Source organism: Anarrhichthys ocellatus, unplaced genomic scaffold (assembly GCF_004355925.1).
Source record: "Anarrhichthys ocellatus isolate YVR2014 unplaced genomic scaffold, GSC_Weel_1.0 scaffold4, whole genome shotgun sequence".
NCBI classification, from domain to species: domain Eukaryota; kingdom Metazoa; phylum Chordata; class Actinopteri; order Perciformes; family Anarhichadidae; genus Anarrhichthys; species Anarrhichthys ocellatus.
The window spans coordinates 6,446,092-6,467,145 of NW_022280034.1; the positions used below are offsets into that span (position 1 = coordinate 6,446,092).

The window sequence follows — 21,054 nt, forward strand, 5'->3', positions numbered from 1 at the left end:
TATTGCCGTGCCGGCTGTTGTTTGATTTATCCCCGAGCAGCTGGGACCGGTCTCCTCTGCTCATATCACTTTACCTCACATCCTGGGGGGGGAGACAGAAACTGGCTCTTGACAACCGAGAGCGCAGATCAAACCGCGACCATCACAATTAATCAAGAGTGAGAGCATGAATGAATGGACACCTGCATCATAAATGATTGAGCTATTTATTCTAGGCTTATCTCGATAAGAGGAGGAGAACAGCTTTACTCCTCCCAGGCTGAAATCAAAAAGTTGTTGATTATCTGGTGTGAATGGTTGTTTTGTTATTAACTATTTATGGGCAGTAGGGAAATTGGTTGGGAACAGAAAGAAATCAAAATGGGGGTCCAGTTAGAGTTAAAACCCAGGGTTGCTTGAAAAAGCATGAGAAAGAGTTGATTTTATCTATTATTTGTGTCCCGTACAATATTTTGATGTTTGACTGTTTTCATTGCCAGGGTGCAATGGATAATCTTTACCACAAGGTGTCATATTTGATCACTGGACTCAAGTGGATATTTAATGTCCCCCAAATGTGTCTCCTGGGGGGAGCTCATTGTCATTTCATCTTCCCAAAGTGTTGGTGGTGTATTCAAAACTTGTCCCCATGCAGCAAGGAAATAAAGAACATTTCGCAAGTTATTATTTCATCCATATAATATAGTAATTTAACCATCATTCTCATACTGCGCCTATAGCAGCTGAACTTTGGCTGAGGTGAGATGGTTTAGTTTACTATCTCGGCCTTTCCTGTTGCTGTTAAAAGGCTTTTAGCAAATTGCCTTTTTGGGGGTAAGACAGACTCCAGACCTGAGAAAGGATTCGGGTAAGACAGGTGATATTAGCCGTATGCTCTTTTTTCTATTTGGGACATTTAGAAAAGAGGAAGTGGAACATCCGTTACTCCAAATTGCACTCTGCTTTATCGCCATCTAATAAATCAATCACAAGGAAATTAATGCTTTGGACCTGTCAGAGTAACTAGGTGCCTCATTTGGTAGCTTTATTGTCGCTTTATTTCATTTATATTCAGTATCTTTTAGTGACATCTATTAGACAGCTTCTTGTTTCCGGATATTTGGCTTTGATCTCAATAACCCCCCCTGTAGAAAAGAAAATCATGTTCCTGATTGCTCACTCACTGCATTGATTCATTCATGTTCTGCTGTTCGCAGGCAACGGGGGCGTTTTTGTTTCACGTTCATTGTGTTGCGAGAACATCAAGAGTCTTGGCCTGCGCTGCTGCAGGAAGGAAGGAACAGGTGTGGCAGCAGTAGATTTCACATGCATATCTCCCAAAACCACTCACCGCGTTTCCAAATGCGCTTGATTTGGACGTTGTCTTGTGACAAACTGTTGATTACACACATTTTTTGTAAGAAAATATTTTCGCAGTCAGACAAACTTGATTTTGTTGGCTGTTTACTTCTTTTTGGAGTCGTAGTGCAGGTATAATATAACTGGATACTGTTTGCTTTGTTCTTTCTTTATACGGCCCACATGAGGAAATAGGACACTTATTGCACGACGAGATGGTCTGACCTGCGGGTTACAGCTATAAGAGGTAGAGCACATAGGCCTTTGCAGCTGAGCCTCGAGCTTAAATCTAAGTGTTTGCCCAGCTGTAAGCCTGTTTGCCTTCAACATGGCACGTGTTAACCGCTAATGAATGGAGTAATTAGAGCATCGTAGTGAATTAGGCTTACGTGATGTCATCTGTGTGCAGTTGTTACTGATTGTCAGCCTCCTGGCAGGTCTACATTGCATTATGTCAGAGAGGGTTAACTGCTGCAGCTGATTGTAGTACGTTTAATAAGTGAAGGTTTAATTTGTGTGTTTGAGACGGTTGTTAAAAGGTCTGCCATGTGTGGGAGGCATTGTGCTGCCAGGAGGCTCCGGGTAGTGATTGGATAGCGAACTGGATGATGAGTAAGCCTCTCTGGGTCCGCCTCCACATCCTCTTTACACATCCACGCACACACACACATTCACCCGTTGCACACACAAATCCCAGCGTGCGCGAGCAGCCTTGCACCTCATGCACAGGGGATGCATACAAAAAAGTAACAAAAAAACAACAAGGGAGCATGCTATCACCCTTCTAAACCTCCTCAGGCGGAGAGCTGTGTGTGGTCCCCCCCCCCCTTCTGCCTTCTCCTGCAGACTGCCCATCTGGGATCTGTCCTCACTAAAGGACACGTTCACTGACTCACTTTATAAGGACGCCTTAATGATGCGAGACCGCCGCCTGCCGTAGTGTGAGTGGGAAGAGACAGCTTGCCTCATAGATCAGAGAGAGAGATGCCAGCGAGGATGTCTGACTGAGACTGGTACCGCTGCCTGCAGTCATTTTGGTTATTTTTCACCCACTATTTTCAGTTTTTTTTTTTTTTTCATTGTGTTCCTCAGAGACTCGAGCACCTCTCGGATGGTTGACTGATCAGCTGAATGTCAGGTAGAGTTGTGACACTTCTCTGTGTTGTGATACTTGAGTCTTGTGGTCGCTATCGTCAGTATGTTTCTGATGGATACAAAAGGAAATGTACGTCGTTTAAATATCACTTCAGATGCTGGGTGCGATTTTTGTTTCCTACTTGAAATTGAAGATAACACTGCAACCGTGTCAAACAAAACAAATCATCATAATCTAACTTAGAATATAAAAGCTTCTTGGTTTAATGCATTCTTTCATAATACCAGTCATGTTTGATGTTCACATAGCTGCATGGATTACATTCTTCATGGCATGTGATGCATAGTCTCTCCTCTGAAGTGTTCATCATCTCTCGTTCCGTTAGGATTCTATAGCTTCCCACGGCAACTTAAAAAAAAAATGCAACTGCTAAGTCAGATTGTGTTTGCTCACACACACACACACACACACACACACACACACACACACACACACACACACACACAAGTTTACCACTTCACTGTGTGTGGCGAAACATACTAACACATTGGTGTAAAATCTGTCCAGGGAGAGGTTCTCTGAGGCAGCGACTGATAGAAACGCTGTCAGTTAGCCTGGTGGTGCTGACAGAATGTTGTGGTCAGACGCTGGGGTTACGAAAAAAATGAAAGCCACAGTACTGCAGCCTTAAAATCATAGGGGGGGGGTAAAATTGCCATCTTGAAATTAAATAAATTACAGGCAGGGATTTAAAAATAGATTTGCACACTCTTTTTTTAGCAGCTCAGTGTCAAGCTGCGATGAAAGCAAGAATGTAGAAGGATAAAGGTCATTCATGTGATTTATCACACATTCACTGCAGTAGCAGAGTTTGTTTTTGTGTCACTCATGGAGTCCCAGTAGATTTGCTGCTTTAAGTGGAAGTCTGTTGTTTTCCGGTCAGTTTGTGCACCCAGTCTGTTAATCCAGACTATCTGTCTTGCACTGCGAAAGCTATTTGGGGCTATAGTGTCATCAGATTTGGAAGGCCATGAACAATGCATCCTTTTTTTTCCGCAGTATTTTTCTGTGTGTGTTGTTGGGTGATTTATTTAGGCCAAAAACAAACATAAGAGTTGACACAAATTCACAATGAGATCTTTGGAACGGTTGAAGGAAAACAAAAAAAGATTTTCTGCAGAGGAAGCACTGAGCTCATTTCCGCGCAGCTCTGATATTTTAGCTCAGGAACTAGCAATGTCCTGTGGAATCACGGCTGTATGCAACCCTTAACCTCGCTGGTGAAATATGTGCGCAGCTGCAGGGAGGAAGTTTCAGAGAGTACAACTAAGCATATCCTGTCAAGGTGTGCTTATACACTTCCTTGGCCTGGGGGGGGGCTGTGACTGGGTTGTATTGAATGGTGGTTTGGTGGTCTAGTATCCTGTGATGAGTGAGAGACTGTGGGACATTGTGTCATTCATTGTTGTGAATTACACCAAACCTTTTAATTGGCATACATTAGATTAGGTTCTTGCGCGATGCTGGACTAGTCTTTTGCACATTCCTGCATATGTTGTCATCAGACATCCGACGCAACATAAATTGACGTTTCATATGTTGTATTCATATTTTTCTGTGTTTTTTGGGGGGGGTTTTGTGCAGCCAGCAGGGTTTCAGACTTTAACATTGGCAGACTGAGCGAGTGGCCTCCGGGGAGACCAGAAATGCTGAGGAACCTTGAATAAGATGAGCAATGTTGCCAAGTAAGCGCGTTACATTGAACTTATTGGCTCTTGCTGCCGGGCTCTCTTCTCCATCTCGATATGGGAGGTTGTGTTAAAAGATCTCCTCAACGTTAAGAAGTGATCCCCATCTCCCTTGAACCCTCTTGCATCTCTTGTGAATGAAGAGTGCTCTGCATCCTTCCTCGGGGCCACCAGCAGATGCATCCTGCAGCTGCACGCTCCTTCCTGTCTGCACTCAGGCCCTTTTGTCTGAAGACGTTGCTACAGCAAAGTTGGTGCACCGGCTGAATTTAAATGTGCCAGCCCTGAATGGAGCAATGCTGGTAGGCTGGCAGGAGGCACCCGTTTCCATGGTCCTTCTTCTTTCTGTGAATTTAAATATTTGTGCCTTTGGCTAACTTCGACTATGCTGTTCACGGCCTGGCTGGCACAAAACACACACCATCTTGTTTTTGTTTACTCATTTACTTATTTTTGCGTCGGGAAATCCCAAGTTTGTCGTTTTTATTGGCTTCACAAGCAGCCCAACACTACTCTGGTTGACATGTGGGATAAACAGCCTCTCTGATGTGGATCTCCAGGAGGATGTTTATGACTGAGGGCTATTTCTACTCAGGCCTCCGCCCATGCTGCCCGCCCGCCTGCTAGACCAGGCCTGCCCATGCTAAAATGCAGTGTGGCCGACAAGCTTGTTTTAAGCAAGAACTTCCGTATCAAAGTGTGTGTGTGCAACATGGTCTCGCAGCAGAGGTAAGACAGAGGAGGGTTTTCAATGTACCAGTTTCAGTGAGCAAGCGACAGCGTGTGCTGCAGCATTAACCATGTCACTGTTAAATCAAAGCCTCTGACAGTCAGCCTCATTCAACACACAATTTTACAAATAGAAACACCACATTGGATGATATATAGGAGGTTTTCGTGTGGACGAGGACAGTGGGAGAATCTGTTGTCAGATTGTTTTACAGCCTTTCGACTGCGCCACATAGGAACATGCACATTATCATGCATGACTGTGGTGGAGGGTAAAGGAAACCTACTGATTAAATGTCCTTAAAGTGACAGAGATTGAAAGGAGTTTGCTGTGTAAATGCCCTTTACTGCTAGGAATGCACAAACTGTAAGCTCTGGTTTCACTTGAAATAGGAAGTCAAGGAGACACGGAAGACATCTTATATCTATCATGTTTAATATTACAACTAAACATGACCGTAACACGACAACTGATTCTTTTTATTACTTTTAATTCAAGTCAGTTTTATGGAGTAGCTTAAAATCACAAATGTTCCTCAAAGGGATTCACAACACCCTCTATCATTCGACTCTTTGGTCGCATAAGGAAAATCCCCAAAATACTATTTTGATTGGGAGCATGTGAAACCTCAGAAAGAGAAACGGAGGGATCCATCTTCCAGAGCCAGTTATGCCCTCTTCTCTTCTTTTGCAGTGATTCAATGGCACCCGACCAAAGGCTTAGCACCAACAAAATAGTTCTTACGGATCAAGGTGTCGTCTTCAAAACCTAAAATATGAAATTCACAGGTTCATAAAACACAGAAAAGCAGTATGTCCTCTCATTTGATAAGCTGTAAACCGCGTTTGGCATTTTTGCTTGATAAAGGATGTATTTTCTGTCGGCCGATCAAAAGAGTTGCCACTCCAGCGCGTTCCTTTTGTACTTTTTGTTGCTTGCTATACAGTACAAGAGTCAAATCCTGCCTCGTCTTTGTGCACAGCCTGTCCCTGTGAAAGGGAGCTGTACTTGAGCCATCTGGCTGCCAGATGTGCCACTACTTCCTTTGGTCCCCTCCGTGGAGACTTGAGTCTCTTGCATGAATCTACTCCCCAACATCATATCGGTGGTAGGACGAGGACGAGGAGGACGCTGTCTGAAAGCTGGATCTCCTGAAGTTTTTTTTGCTCAGTGCCAAGCGACGGGGGCACTTTGAGCTCCCACGAGGGGTGTTTCCCACCGACTGGGGGTGGGCAGAGGGGGGTTCAAAAGAGAAAGATTCCTTTTTGGATGTGATGCCAAGTTCTCACACTCCCTTTCTCTCAAACCATGGCGGAGAACAAGCAGCAAAGAAAAGGATCTGGAAGTGCAGATCGATCCTCATCTCACACGTAAGATGTCACATTTGAGTGGATTGCTGCAATGTTTTTTTGTTGTTTTTTTCTTATGGTAGTCGCAAAATCATGGCAACAGAGATGTTTTTGGGATGTGGTGAGGACTCAAATAGATTTGGGCAGCTGGAGCACCGTATTCTTAACAAAAACCGCTTCCTTTTATGGAACTTGGTGAGAGATTCAAGCTCTTTTTGCTCTTCAGTCTTTCTACTCTGCAGTTATTATTCAGGTCAAGCTGTAAAAACATTTTAGTCTTTTGCTCCCGTTGTGTTTTTTCAACCGTGCCAGACAAAGCAACAAGCAAATCAATATGTTGTTGTCTCCTCTGTTGTGCTTGTGAGAGGAGATTTTCCGGACCAAATGAAAAGGTCTGTGAGTACAAGGCTGACCTGCATGCCCACTCAGCTCCAGATGACCACTGAGCCTCTCTGCACAGCGAGAGTCCACTCTCTTCAAAGCTGGAGATCACACACGTTGTATCAAGTAGATTTTGATGTTGGATTGATTCTGACCTTTTGGGCTACATCTGCAGCTCCAGTGTTACAGTGTATTTATTTATGAGTTTGAAAACAGTGGGTTTCTGGTGATTCCTTCAGGGTTAATGTGCATTTATGCGTGTCTTCCTCTGTGTGCTCTGGTGGTGTAGGTTCCTGACCAGCTACATGTTATAAGTGATGTTGAGGAGCAGTGTTACTCCTGACTGCTGGCTTGTCAGAAGACTCGTTTGTGTATCTGCAGAGCTCCCTGAGAAGCTCGCTGTTTATTCAGAAGGGAGGGCGTCTGCTTGAAGTGCGTGGCTGGGTAGCGCGGGGGTCTGAGCGCTCAGTGTCGAGCTATATGGTTAAAATACTAATACTGTCACAGGCGACTCCATGCCACCATGATTGATTCGTAGAGATACAAAAAGAACGTTTGTAATTTGAGAAAGTGGCATTTCATTCAGTCAGATCTCTGCATGTTCTATCTCTCTCAAAAGACTCACAAAACTGCTTTTGTTAAAAAAACATTTATTGCATGATTAACATTTAGGATGTATTTTAACAGCCTAGACTGACTCTTTATAGGATACAAAGGCATCAAACGGGTCCATTTCTTTTGTCAATTCGTGTTTTCTTATTTCCAAGAACTTATGAGCTCATCTCTGGTGAACACAAGATTTAAAGTGGTGCCTCTGTGTGATTCTTTGTGGGGACACTTTTACACTTTTATAGATCTGTCGATTAAATCAACAAATCGATTAGTCAACAAAATTATACGAGTGTTAGTCCACTAAGAATTTCCTTGGTCGAGGACAGCCCTAGGGGAGATATGCTCATTTAACTCTTGCTGAGACTTGAACGAGAAGATTGATACCCCTCATGTCTGTACGCCAAATATGAAGCTACAGCGGTCAGTTAGCTTAGCTTAGCACAGAGATTGCAAAGCGCTATCATGGCTCTCTCAGAATATACAAAAAAAATCTGCCTGCAAGCACCATTGCCAGCTCACTAATTAATACATGATATTTCCTTTGCTTAATTTCACAATTTAAATATGTCTGTAAGTGTCGTCATTCCCCAAATACACCGTACGTTTTGCCACCGTTTACGGGATTCTCTGTATGCGTGCGAGTGTGTTTGCTTCCTGTTTCTGAGTACGCTGCGATGTGATTCACAGCTGCTTGTGGAGCATGGGTACAACTGCCAGTGCCGCGCCACAGCCTGTTTCCGTAGCGTCGCCACTTGAGAGTGTTCATGGCAACGGGATGGCCGACAGCAGACAGTCTCTCAGCACGAGCTCCTTTCAGACGGTCAACATCCACAACAAGGCCAAGTCCATCATCACCAACAAAGTCGCACCTGTCGTCATCACGTAAGTCCCTCCCCGAATCCGCGTTCTCACAATTGGTTGTTAATCCTCTTTGATCACCGTGGTGCCATAAACCCCACCCCCCTCCAGCCGAAGTGTTTGCCCCCCGTTATCATCTCATTTGTCAATTCAGGCCTGGCAAATAGTAGCTGATAATTAAATTGGCCTTTCTTTGCCACCCGGCCCTGTGTTCTGTTTTTAAAGGTATAATTGCAGACAGGAATTTCAGATTCACGATGAGATCCTCAAGACCAACTACAAAGTGGGTCGGATATCAGACGCTATGCCGGAGCACTACCTGGTGCAGGTAAGGACGAACCGCACCGCGCGCTGCGGTGGATATACGTGGAGTCATCTCACCTGTCTCCACGTCTGCTCTTTTCACATTCACATGTCCAAATCGCAGCGTGGCATAGGAACATTGTCATGCGCCATTTTATGATCCGGGGCAGCCATTGATACAGGAATGTTGTCACCCTGCTATCAGGGCTTTGATCTGCTCTGTCACCTCTGCTGCGTCTTGTTCAGGCATGCAGTGTTGTGTCGGGGTTAACCCACAGCCTCTGTTTACATGTGTATTTATAGGTCCAGCAGTTTCACCCGCAGTCCACAGGAGTTTGAAAACACATCTTTTCCTCTCTGTTTTGGCCTCCCATCCACACTAAACAGATGTTTCAGTCTCAACCAAACAACAGGGCTTTTCAAAAGCACTTTCCAAAGTGGAGAAATGTGAAAGCACCAACCGCGAGACGATCTCCAGAACAATTAAACAAGTCTGCTCGCTCTATTGTTGTGTATCAGAAATGTTACGATCACACAAAACAGATGTCAGCAGGGCTTTGATAGCATTGAATCAAATCTGAACCCAGGACTAATCGATCCATTTCAAAGCCCTGATCAAATCTTTTGCGGTAGTTTGTTTGGTGGGGAATAAAGACATATTTGTTAAAAATATGCTCTGTCTTTGGGGACTGTTCTGGGACATTCATTAACCCTGTCCCGACTCGTCCAAAAACAGTTTGCTCCTCACTGGAGATGCAGAAGTAAAAACAGCACAGTGGAAATCATGGCTGCAACTAACAGTCATTTTCATTGTTGATTAATCTGTTGATTCTTTTCTTGATTAATCAAATAGACCTTTGGTCTATAAAATGTCCCTCAAATGTCTTGTTTTGTCCTCAACTCAAAGATTTTCATTTTACTCTTATCGAGGAGTAAAGAAATCAAAAAAGAAATCACATTTAAGAAGATGGAATCAGAATTTTTCTTTTTCATCAATTACCACTCAGATTAATTAATTGATTATAAATATAGTTGTGGAGTAATTTAATAGTTGACAACTAATCGATTAATTGTTGCAGCTGTAGTGGAAATAATATAGAATTGAAGTCATTGTTTATGTTACATTTTATGGTGTAACACCGGTGTTACACTGAGGCAGAGCACACGACCTCCTGAAGTTATCAGAAATACTCTTACTTTAAAATGATGGGCGGTTCGATGGTCCTTCCCTCAAACATTGCCTTTTGTATTCTGTTGTTTTTCTGAAAGAGCCAAAAGTTATTGTGAATGAAAGATTCAATAACAGATTTTTTGCCCGCAGAGCTTCACAAATCTGGGTATTTTACAAACCTGGAACTGGATCCAAAATAGAAGCAGCTATCAGAACCAATGCCTATGCTATCAGTAAAGTGCAACAGTGTGGGAATTAACCTCTACGAATCACAGTCAGTCACATGCTGGACAACGATTTTGACATACTCGGCTCTATTAAAACACGTTCTCAGTAATCTTGGAGAGATGGAGGCGACAGAGCAGAGATTTAACTTGTTGAGACAACAGAGTAACCAGACCGTGTTAGTTTTGTTATTTATCAACAAAGAGGAAGAAGAAGATTTAAGCCATTTTGTGATTGTTTTGATGTTTCAATGTGGTCGAAGTACGAAGAATTAAAAAGCTTAAAACGCCAGTGAGGATGCAAGTAAATATGTAAAACACTTAAGTGTTGACATATTTACAAAGGATTTACAAATGCTAATTAATGCATGCTTGAGTGAAAGCTGGAGAAATGTTGTGTTTGGGGTGTCCTGCTCTGAGTTGACATTTGCTCTGCTTTCCAGGGGGAGTACTTCATGGTCCAGGATGTGTACAGCAAGGCAGACGTGCTCAATACCACGGGCAGCTATGGAGCACCCAACTTCCGCCAAGTCAGGGGATCCTACCCGCTGTATGGGATGGGTCAGCCGAGTCTGAATGGCTTCAAACATGTTCTCCAGAGGCTCCAGGCACAAGGACACGAGGTCACTATTGTTTCCTTTTATACACACATTTATACAGGCAGAACACACACACACACACACACACACACACACACACACACACACACATGAATGTTGACTGATAGATTGTATGCTCTTAATTCTCCCGAGTTGGTGTCTGTGCTGCTCTGCCTGGCCTTACTACCCATGTTGTCAGTAAATATTTGAAGAGTCAAGTGCTCAGTGGAGGCTGTGGCTGACTTGTAGAACTGAGCAAACAGAAAGTTGCGGTCACGTGTACCAGTGGAAAATGAATCTCTCTGCTTACAGCAGCTAAAAACTGACCGTAATTGAAATTAAATTGGCAAAATTATAGGTCGGGCTTCTCTAAACTCCTTACTCATGTGCTGCATGTCATACGACGTCAACGATTGTTTCCAGTTGCTCTTGGAAGTGGGTTATTTGGTAGATGGTAACATCCTCTTACTTTAAAAAGCTATTATTTGATGCCTATTGCGTTTTGCTTTTGAAAACAGGAGGTTATATTCTTCTGTGTAAGAGAGGAGCCGGTGGTTTTCCTGCACAAGGACGGCAACTTTGTGCCGTACACACCGAGGAGGAAGGAAAACCTCCACGAAAACCTTCATGGCCTTGAAAAGGAGGCGCTGGTGGAGAGGCTGGAGCTCACTATCAGGAAGGAGGTGACGAACACACACTTACTCAGCATCCACATTTGAGTTTTTTTGGCACCATATAGTGCATAGCAGTATTGAAACACCCTCCCCTCTCCCTTCCTCCGCAGCTCCGTGACTTTGCGATACTCAACGAAAACATCTTCTATGTCTACAACGACATCGAGCACTTTAAAGACGAGCCGCAGAAGATCTTCATCGCGTGTGAGGAGGACATCCACGTGACTGAAGAGGTCTATAAGAGGCCCGTGTTCACCATGCCGGCCTACAGGTTGTTTACATTGTGCCTTTATTAGCCTCTCAGCTCACACTGTAGTTTAGATGGAGCAAAGTGCTGTAGAATATGCAGGGCAGGTTATAAATAAGTGACGTTTGTTTGTGCAAAGGCTGGTTGCCCTGCTTATGTCGAAAGAAAAAGGGGGGGGGAGCATAAAAACGAAAAGATTGCAGCATCCTGTTTGCAATCAGATCAGCAGCATCAGCTTTATCAAGATGTCACAAGCTGCTTACAACATTTCCAGCGCAAGAGAATATATTACTCCCCGAGGAGAATTTTGTAGTCTTAAGAAAGCAGCGGGATGATTTATTATAAATAGTTTGATTTGCAGGTGATGTATTTTTAAGGGGACGTTAACGATCCCACGATTTTGATCCCTCCCATCATTCCTTGTGTTTCTGTCCGAGACTTGTGTGAGATCAGTAAACACTAAATGAGTCTTACTTCAGGTCACACGTGTATGTGTAGTGTGTTATGACCTACACAACACAGGCGGAGGTTCAACTCCCGCTAACAATCTGTTGTATTGCAGGTACTACAGACTACCACTACCCATGGAGGGAGCACCATTGGAGGAAGACTTTGACGCATTTGTTAGCATACTCAGGGTAAGATACAAAAAACAAACGTTGATCACGACACACTAGATGGATAGACCTTTTTTGGATGTGCTTCTCCTGATGGGATCTTGTTTTGATGTGCTGTTAAAGTTATTAATGGCTGGAATATTGGAGAGCATCTGGACTTTCTCACTGAGGTAGCAAAAAGGTCACAGCATCTTTTTTTTAATCCACGTGTAGCCTTTTGAATCTGTCCTGTACGTGCTATTAATCACCGACAAGTGTGATAGTTATATAATAAATGGCTGAAAACCTGCTGTTTTGCACTCACTTAATGTCCGCTCTTTGGTCATCTGCTCTGTCTGGTTTCCGTCCTGCTCCTCACTCACATAGGATGTTCTTTTCATCTTGTTTTGCCCTTTTTTGGACTGACTTGCAGCAGCTGGGCCAATTCCCTGCGGTTGGAAAGCGACTCCTTTCCAGTGTTTGGATCAGAGCCTTACTGAGTCTTACTCTGCCTTCCACTCTTTCTTTTTGTCGTTCTCACTTGTCTCACATTTTCTTTTTGAAAGATTTAAGGCATGGCAACCCTCCATATTTTCCACTTCTATTATAACATCCAGGATGTTGCCTCGCTTCCCGTTTCTGTGGTTTAAACAGACTTTTACATCACACTTTCCTGATCTCAACTAAAATATTTCTAAAATGACATTAGGAACCAGTTAGTGTTGATTTGCTGATTTGCAGGTGAAAAGACATTTAGACCTCAAGATTAAAACGTAACCATGTTGTTTTAAAAACTTTAGACTAAATTTTAGACTAAGTTTAATTCGAGTTTTAACCTCCCTAACCACCTTAATGATGTAACGCAGTTTATCTCTGTTAGGTCTTTTACATTCTCCGTTATGTGCTCTGTTTTCCAGGAGAGCCCCAGCTTGTCTCTGGGCCACGATGCGTCCCGGCCGCTGCCCGCTCTGCTCTTCAACTGCCAGGTGGGCGTCGGCCGCACCAACTTAGCCATGATCCTGGGCACACTGGTCATGAATCGCCTGAGGGGTGATTCACAACCACAGTAAGGATTCAAATGCATCTGGAAAAAATGGAGAATGACGAGACATAAAACTTGAGCGCATGTTTGATAATACAGTATAATGAGGCATCTTTGAAATTGGAGCATTTTTTGATGCCAGGTAAGATTGGACTTCACTTTGTTTTGCAGAGTTGAGGAGGCAGCAGCTTCAGAGCCCAAACCACTGTTCCAGGTCATCCAGTCTCTGATCAACAAGCTGCCTAATGGACAGCAGGTTATGGAAGAGGTAAAGCAGATACAAACTACACCAACACAAATATTATTCTATGTCAGCGATTTCAGGAGGGGGTCTTTAGTTTATGTTGTTTACATCAATGTCTTAAAAGGTCAAAGTTTGATTTGATTTTTTCCTTTTGCATCTCAAAATTGTTGAAGTTTACAATGTATTGTTTTTATCTGACAGGTTGACCAGGCTATCACCCTTTGTTCAGAAATGCACAACATAAAAGAAGCAATATACGAGAACAAGAGTAAGCTGGAAGGGATCGGAGAAGATTATCAAATTCAGGTTAGTGGTTTCTTTTTAGCTGTGATCTCGCAGCGCTGACAGCAACCAGAAATGTATCTTCAAAGGCAGCCACCTTGTGCCTTAGATGACACATGATGTTCAACTGCCTGTGGTGCTCAATTTATATGCCGCTAAATATACAAGAAGGAGGCAGAAATCAAAGGAGGATGCATGAAAAGTCCTCATCAATCTGGGCCCTTGAGCTGACGAAGGACTTCAGAGAGTGACATTTCTTTTGTATAATTTGTCTGTCAGGAAAGTTACTGGGATGTTATATGCAGAGAATAAAAAAAAAATTGAACACCTTACAGAAATATGAGCTTTGAAAAGATACTGAAGCTTTTGTTTGTTTCTCAGGGAAGCAGCACCAAAGACTACTTTCTCAGCAGAACCATGCAGAGCTTGGAGCGCTACTTCTACTTGATTGTGTTTAATGCATACCTTCATGAACAGGTACATTATTTTTTTTTGTGTGTGTGTGTGAATATCTTTATTGATATACATAAAAAATAATCGGAGTTAACCATGTGTTGCATTTCGCAGTATCCTCTTGCCTTTGTGTCCAACTTCAGCCAGTGGATGTGCTGCCACGCTTGGCTGTACAGGTTACTGGCCTGCATGGACCTATCGGAGCTGTCGGCTCCGGCCGAGCTGGTCACCAGAGGGGCCCGCGTCCTGGTGAGGAAAACATGGGCACACATCCTGAAGATTAATGCCGTGGGCGTTACACTTTTGATTATATGTGTGTCTGTAATCTTAAAAAACAAAAATCGTGCCAGGACACTGATGTATTCTCACTGTTTATGCATATAAATGCTTCTGCTTTTTAGCTCGACGCAGGATGTCAATCTTTACTTCGAGATATCTCAAATCTCTCACAGTCCTCCCACGCATGTCGTGTAATCGTCTGTATCTTCAAATGCACCACGTTTAACTGCGCGTGTCTTCACAGGTTGCTGATGAGTGTCTGGCCCCTGACGTGCTCGGCACAGTAAAGGAGATGAAGGCGGTCAACTTCAGACGAGTGCCCAAGATGCCTATTTATGGAATGGCTCAGCCAACATCAGAGGTGCAGCAGATTACCTCATACCATCATGGAAATCATACAAAAAGCTTCTATTTACTCTGCGACAGTTGTCACACGAATCCTCTTAAAGGATTTAAAAGGAGATAATTCATTTCATGGACTACCGCTTCTATCTAGAGAGCATCATTTGTAATACTTACTGATTAGGGCATTTTCACAAGCCATAGTCTTTGTAACAATTTTGTAATTATCACCAGTATGCATTCTTGCAGTCAGGAATATTCATGAGAGTACAAATCGACTCGGAGGAATGACTCATGATGGTTTCGACTCAGACGCCCACCTCAGGATTTGCTGGAGTTGGACTTCCAGCTACTTACCGTCTCTATCGTAAACTTGCTGTGTGTGCAGGCTACCGGAGCAGTTTTGGCCCACCTGACAGATGAGAAGAGGAAACACGCCCACGTGTTGTGGGTCAACTTGCAGGAGGAGCTGGTGCTAGAAGGCAATGGTCAGATTTTTACACCGAGGGAGTCCTCATGCCTGGACCAGCACATTCCTATCCCTTTGTCTGACCCACAGCTAATGGAGGTAGAGTGACTACGATGCTCTTCGGGGCAGTTACAATCAGACAAGTGATCAAGATGAGACAGTCACTAGTTTCTCATGTCCCTTCCTGTTCTGTAGAAACTGGAGACCTCTCTGAAGGAGGAGATCCTGCGAGCTCAGAAGTGGCTTGAGGTGACGCTGGAGCAGGAGAAACAGATGAAGATGTTTAAGAGCTGCCTGACGGTCCAGGAGATCTTCAACCAGCACAAAACCTCCCAGCAGGGCCTCGTGAGCAAACGCATCCCACTGCTAGACTGCAGCGCGCCTAGGGAAGAGGTAATGATGTGAGGAGGGATCATAAACACGTGTGTACTCTCAAACATGCAGGCACTAGGGGCAGAAATAGCTGTTAGGTTCATTTGTTGCAGCTTGTAATGAAGAAAAGTGACTATGAATATGCATCGTGCGCCCTCTAGTGGTTAGGAATGCTCTTCACTATTCAATGGTAATAAGATTGAATTATTTTTCACCTTTTCACAACCTCTTACATTGTATTTCATAACTTTCTTCATTGTTATTCATTAATATTGCAGATATATATATTAGATATGTAAAATTTGAGTAATAAGTCATTTTAAAGCAGTTAGATTTCGCATTATTTAGAGTTTAGAGGTAGAGTTTGTTTTTGTACCTGAACGCTGTTTTTGTGTTCTTGTTCTCAGGATTTTGATAAGCTGTTGGATGCCATGAAGAGTTCCTTGGCTGAGGACTCTCACTCAGCCTTTGTTTTTAACTGCTCCAACGGCAAAGGCAGAACCACGACCGCCATGGTTGTCTCTGTTCTGACTCTCTGGCACTTTAATGTAAGACGCTTTCCTCAGTGTCTTAATACCATTGACCTAAAAATTATCAAATGAGTGTTTTCATGATCCAAAGTAACATAAACAAACTGGTGTCCTCCACTTTGCAGGGTTTTCCAGACTTTGGTGATGATGAGTTTGTGAGTGTTCCTGACGCCAAGTACACAAAAGGAGAATTTGAGGTATGCACACTTTAAAAAAACCAACTCCTGCTTGTACACATTTGATAACAATTTCCACTTATATACATTTAGAATGAAGTGGAAACTTCTGATGTTAAAAAAAAATGAATGCTGGGAACTCCAAACATCTTTTCAGCCATTAAAAAAAAAAAAAAAAAAGATCTGCTTGTACCAGATTTACTTTTTCTGACATTTTTTAGACAAAGCAATTTATCTGTAAAATAATCTGCAGATTAATTGATAGTGTTACTGATGGCATTTCCTTCTCAGTTCCATCTGCCCTTTCAGATTCATGGTCATCACAGCGCTTAACAACCATTTACATATCAGTGCTGATACTGTGTTTGTTCTACAATAAAGTATCTGCAAGGGTGCGATAATTGGAGTGGATTATAATCTTCATCGTGATTAGTTTCACTACGGCTGAAAATAAACATATGTTTTATGTCACTTTAATCAAACTAGAAAATAAAGAAGGGCTCTGGGAAAATTGCATACTAAGAAGAAGATGCTGATGAGCTGACAATGTATCATGATCAACAGGACAATACATTTTCATTATGTTTCAACAGCTCAGCAATTACATTCATTGATTAAACAGCAGAATATTTTAATGTGAGTAAAGGGAAAATTAATTGATGCTGTTGATGGTCAAACACAAATATAAGCTGCTGTATGTATGTCTTGAAGCAGTAGTGTAAGTTACTGTATTCTCTCTACGTCGGCTCTGTGTTATTGTTGTTGCGTTTAACCGTTTTTAAACCCTTCGCTTCCCTGTTGATCAAGCTTGAATTTGTGTAGGTGGCACTTACTTCTTTGTTTGTTCAACTGTAACGTGTTTGCGGCTGCTGGGAGCGTAAGCTGCATCGACCTTTTGTGCACATTGCCCTGACTCGGTAGAACGGCAGCTCCAAGATTTCATTAGCTTAATGTAGTTGAGTCAATGAAGGCAGTGGAGAATGAGCATTTATTGAACTTGTTTGTGTTTGCTTGTGGTCAGAGGCCAATATTAGCAGGGCAGCTGTTGTCTCTTTTAATGAATCCCATCAGCTTGCTATACAACTGTTTACTAAAGGAGAACTGTATAGCTCTTTTTAGTTTTCTCAACTGCACCTGTGATTGAAAGCTTTGGGAACACAAAGCCAGAAGCCAAAGCCGCTTCTCCTCCGGTCTGAATAGTGTCTGTGAATTAGAACCGCCTGGTGTTTTTCTTGATTCAGAGTTGTGACAACGAATCAGCGGTTGGGAAACCTGCTGGCCGTGTCCTCGGCACCGTCAACACGGACACACAGAAACTGTGGCTGCACTCGGCAGGCACACAATGCCGCATGCCAATCACAGCAGAGCGGCCACTTGAGTTTCTGGGATACACTGAGCAGTTGCCCAGGAAACCTTGTCTGCCTCCAATTCAACCTCGGAGGGATGTGTGGCGTTGCCATCCCCGTTGCCTCATCTCCCAAAATGGTGTTGCTGTGCTGTGAGGTCCAGAGCATCAAGTGATGGAGGAACTGTTGTGGTGTGATATTATCCGCTTCTGGTGTGATACAGTGTTAGTTGATCCTCCGATATTTAGCGCCCGGGTAGATGAAGCGTCTCTACCTCTGTTAAGATGTCCTTAAAGGGACTAACATCAATATTTTATGTTATTTTTCTAATAACATAAAGTGAGCAACTAACTGGTGAACATAGTGGAGCATTTCGCAGCTAAAGAGCCAGATATTTCCCTCAGGAGTCCAAAAAGAGACAAAAAACAGAGACAGAAGAGAGTGAATATTGGACTGACATTCATCAGAAACATGACTCCAAATGAATGAATAAGTTAATAAACACGCAACTGTTTGCCAACAAGTTATATATCAACTTAAAAAGTGAGAATAAGTCAATTTGGTGACCAGAAACTTGTTTCTGCTGCCCCCAAGTGGCCACAAAAGGAGTGAGCTTAAAGGGATAGTTTGGATGTTTTGGTAAAGCAGAGAGGAGTATCGACTCGGGAGCAAGACGGGGGCCGCAACAAAACTTATTTTAGCCACCTCAAACAAAGGCCCACCAAAAAAAAAAGTGGATGCTGTACTTAAAATATTTTCACCCCTTTACCTTGCTGTCAGACAGCTCTTTCTGATGGAGAGCTGACGCCGTTATACCGCTCTCTGCCCCCAGCCTCCACCGAAACAACTGGCATTTTACCTCGCAGTCATTGTGTGACTTTGGTGTTGTAAAGGGTTTGATAGGCTTTGATAACATTGATTTTGTTACCATGTAAAGTCAGTCTTTGTATTAAAAGGCATGTCGTGGATTGAGACTTTCAGTAGAATACATAGTAGGAAAGAAAATAAATTGTACGTGACAGAAATCTTGAGTTTTATGCAGCCTGACACAAATTGTGTTTTTCAGAAGGACAGTGGTCAGGCATGCTGATGCTGCCGGCCTGAAACACACACTGAATGAGTAAATAGGGTTTTGCCTGCAGGCCTGTTCTGTTCTCTGATCCCGCTCTTTTGTTTTCCTCCCACGCTGCCCCTTGCTTCTTCTTCTTCTTATCAGTGTTATTATTCGTACCCAAAATAAACCAGCTGTAGAGGGGTCACCAACGAGGCTTAGTAAATTAGCTTGCAGCCGACTGCCACACAGTGCTGCGTCTTTACAGGCTGATGGAAACATTGCCCATCTCGGCGAGGTCAACACTGTAAAGTATCTCGTACCGATATTTCAATTGGGTCAGGACTGACAGGCAGTACTCTTCCAAACAAGCCCAGCAGAGTGTTGCACAAAGAGCCGATATCAACAGAGCTGTTTCCTTCAGTTCTCGTAGTATTTGCATGATTATTTTATTCTACTGGCACAAAACAAATTCAAAGTGCTTAATATAATGCACGAAAATCGTAAATAAAACATACAAAATAACACAAATTCTATGCAGGCTGTGCAATTGCTTTTGTATTGCATAAAGCATTACATTACATGTAAAGATTTAGAGATACACCGTACCCTGACAGAAGAAACGATGCTGCTTCTCCTTCTACTCGTTCAATTTTGCAGTCTTTTTGGCTTTAAACACGCTGTATAAAGAGTGTCTCCTGTTTCTGCTGCTCAGGTCGTGATGCAGCTGGTGCGTCTGCTCCCCGATGGCCACAGGATGAAGAGGGAGGTGGACATGGCCCTGGACTCCGTCAGCGAGACCATGACCCCCATGCACTACCATCTGCGCGAGATCATCATCTGCACGTACAGACAGGTAGAGCACAACTACTGTGGTATTCATGACGCGGTAGTTGAAAAAGATAGATCTTAAACGGGTAGAAGTTCACACTCAGAGAGCAATGAAAACAATAAATGCAGGGCATAAGTAGTTTTAATAAGGATTTAGATGCAGTTACACATGAGCCCCATAGATGGCGTCAAGAACTAGATGTAGGTTCCCAGAGACAGATAATGATTGTGGTGCAACATAACTTATCTCTAAAGCTCAATGGAATTCCTTTGGGTCTAAATGGAAAAGAGTGAAACAAGTCAAGAAAAGGAATGGTGGCTTGTGGGTGTTTCAGGCTTGAACTCTTCATGTTTTATTAAATGTGCCTGCTGTACAAAACACAGGGGCACGCTTTCGCAATGAGCGCTCCAACCCACCCATCTTTGGACCCATATCACTTCATCATTACTTTGACGTAGAAAAAGGGTTCAAACTGAGACTTGGATCTTTATTTGCTTTTTGTTAGCGCACATGTTTTTTGTTTTAGTTTTTTTACAGAATAACCGTTAACAATTTTACAAAGGGTGTGTTTTGCATGGAACCCACTAAGCACCATCCCATGAACGGTTCTCAAAAAACGTGTTTAATTCCCACAATTTCCACTCTTGATGCACAATTTGTATGTCAAAACGTAGACAAATTTGTCCTCTCTTACCCAACATCACTCTCTTTGCAACATGACTCAAGTTATTTTAATAGATAGCTTGAAGGTGCTTAGAGTGTTGACCAAAAGTCTAATTGATGCTGCTTGTCAACAGAGGTGATGGAAGTCTCCTGTACAGTAAACAATAGGAACACATACAATACATCTGTCTTCATTCAAGTCTCTGGTCGCTCATAGCCAAGACTTTTTGTCTGGTTGGGTTCGTTTTAGTAATTACAAAATGCAGGTACTGTGAGGAGAATCAGTAGTAATTTTTGCAAAATGAAAAAAAAAAAAACAGCTCCATATCTGAAAGGTGTTCCTGGTGAACAAAATGAGCCCGTAGTGGTTTGAAGACCTATCTGGACAAGGTCTCTCTTGATGCTGTGGCCTCTGCAGGACCACGGCTCTGTTTTAGCCATTTGTAATGCAGACTGTAATCATTGTGCCCCTGTGCACCGTCAGCCGTTCTCAGCGCGCTGGAGGCACCCGGTCCTGTCTCCACCGTATCAATGGGCCTCATTGTCCCATGAACCTTGTCTTTCGCCTATATTCTCTCTCCGTCTGTCACTCTCTGATGCCAGGCTCCAGGAAAAAGGCTCGCTCTCGGCTCACTTTCAATTCGATTAGGTATTATGCATTATATTTGCTTCAGCAGTAACAAAAAGCAATGTTGAAAAGCACGATTTTGGTTAAAAATTGGTTGTCATGTTTGCAGTTGTGGCCATTATTTCCAACAGTGACACTTACATTGGAACCTGTTGTTTTTGACCACTGGTAATGCTATGGAGCAATATTTTTACGAGTCCCTGGTTTGTTTGTATTATGCACTCCCACGAGGATGCAGGCTATACGCATTCCTGCCGCCAGTTTTGGTAAATGGTAAATGGACTGTACCTGCGCTTTTCTAATCTTCCGACTACTCAAAGCGCTTTAACCCTACATGTCAACATTCACCCATTCACACTCCTTCATACACTGGTGACAGGGGGCTACCATGCAAGGTGCCACCTGCCCATCAAGACTCT

The 21,054-nt window shown here is 43.1% G+C and overlaps 1 protein-coding gene across 3 annotated transcripts in view; it reads left to right on the forward strand.

The window, feature by feature from the left end:
• The window catches only part of pald1a (phosphatase domain containing paladin 1a), a 40,912-nt gene that overhangs the window by 1,174 nt on the left and 18,684 nt on the right, over positions 1-21,054 (forward strand). Inside the window, exons 1-18 of one of the 3 annotated variants that reach the window (XM_031843001.1) lie at positions 2,154-2,476; positions 7,942-8,136; positions 8,338-8,440; positions 10,254-10,433; positions 10,928-11,092; positions 11,194-11,354; positions 11,893-11,968; positions 12,844-12,992; positions 13,140-13,236; positions 13,414-13,518; positions 13,876-13,971; positions 14,062-14,196; positions 14,471-14,587; positions 14,957-15,136; positions 15,233-15,430; positions 15,817-15,957; positions 16,065-16,136; positions 19,228-19,368. In XM_031843001.1, coding sequence (XP_031698861.1) covers positions 7,955-8,136; positions 8,338-8,440; positions 10,254-10,433; positions 10,928-11,092; positions 11,194-11,354; positions 11,893-11,968; positions 12,844-12,992; positions 13,140-13,236; positions 13,414-13,518; positions 13,876-13,971; positions 14,062-14,196; positions 14,471-14,587; positions 14,957-15,136; positions 15,233-15,430; positions 15,817-15,957; positions 16,065-16,136; positions 19,228-19,368 — 2,298 coding nt within the window. In that variant the 5' untranslated portion in view covers positions 2,154-2,476; positions 7,942-7,954. The other 2 variants (XM_031843000.1, XM_031843002.1) reach the window with 2 other exon arrangements.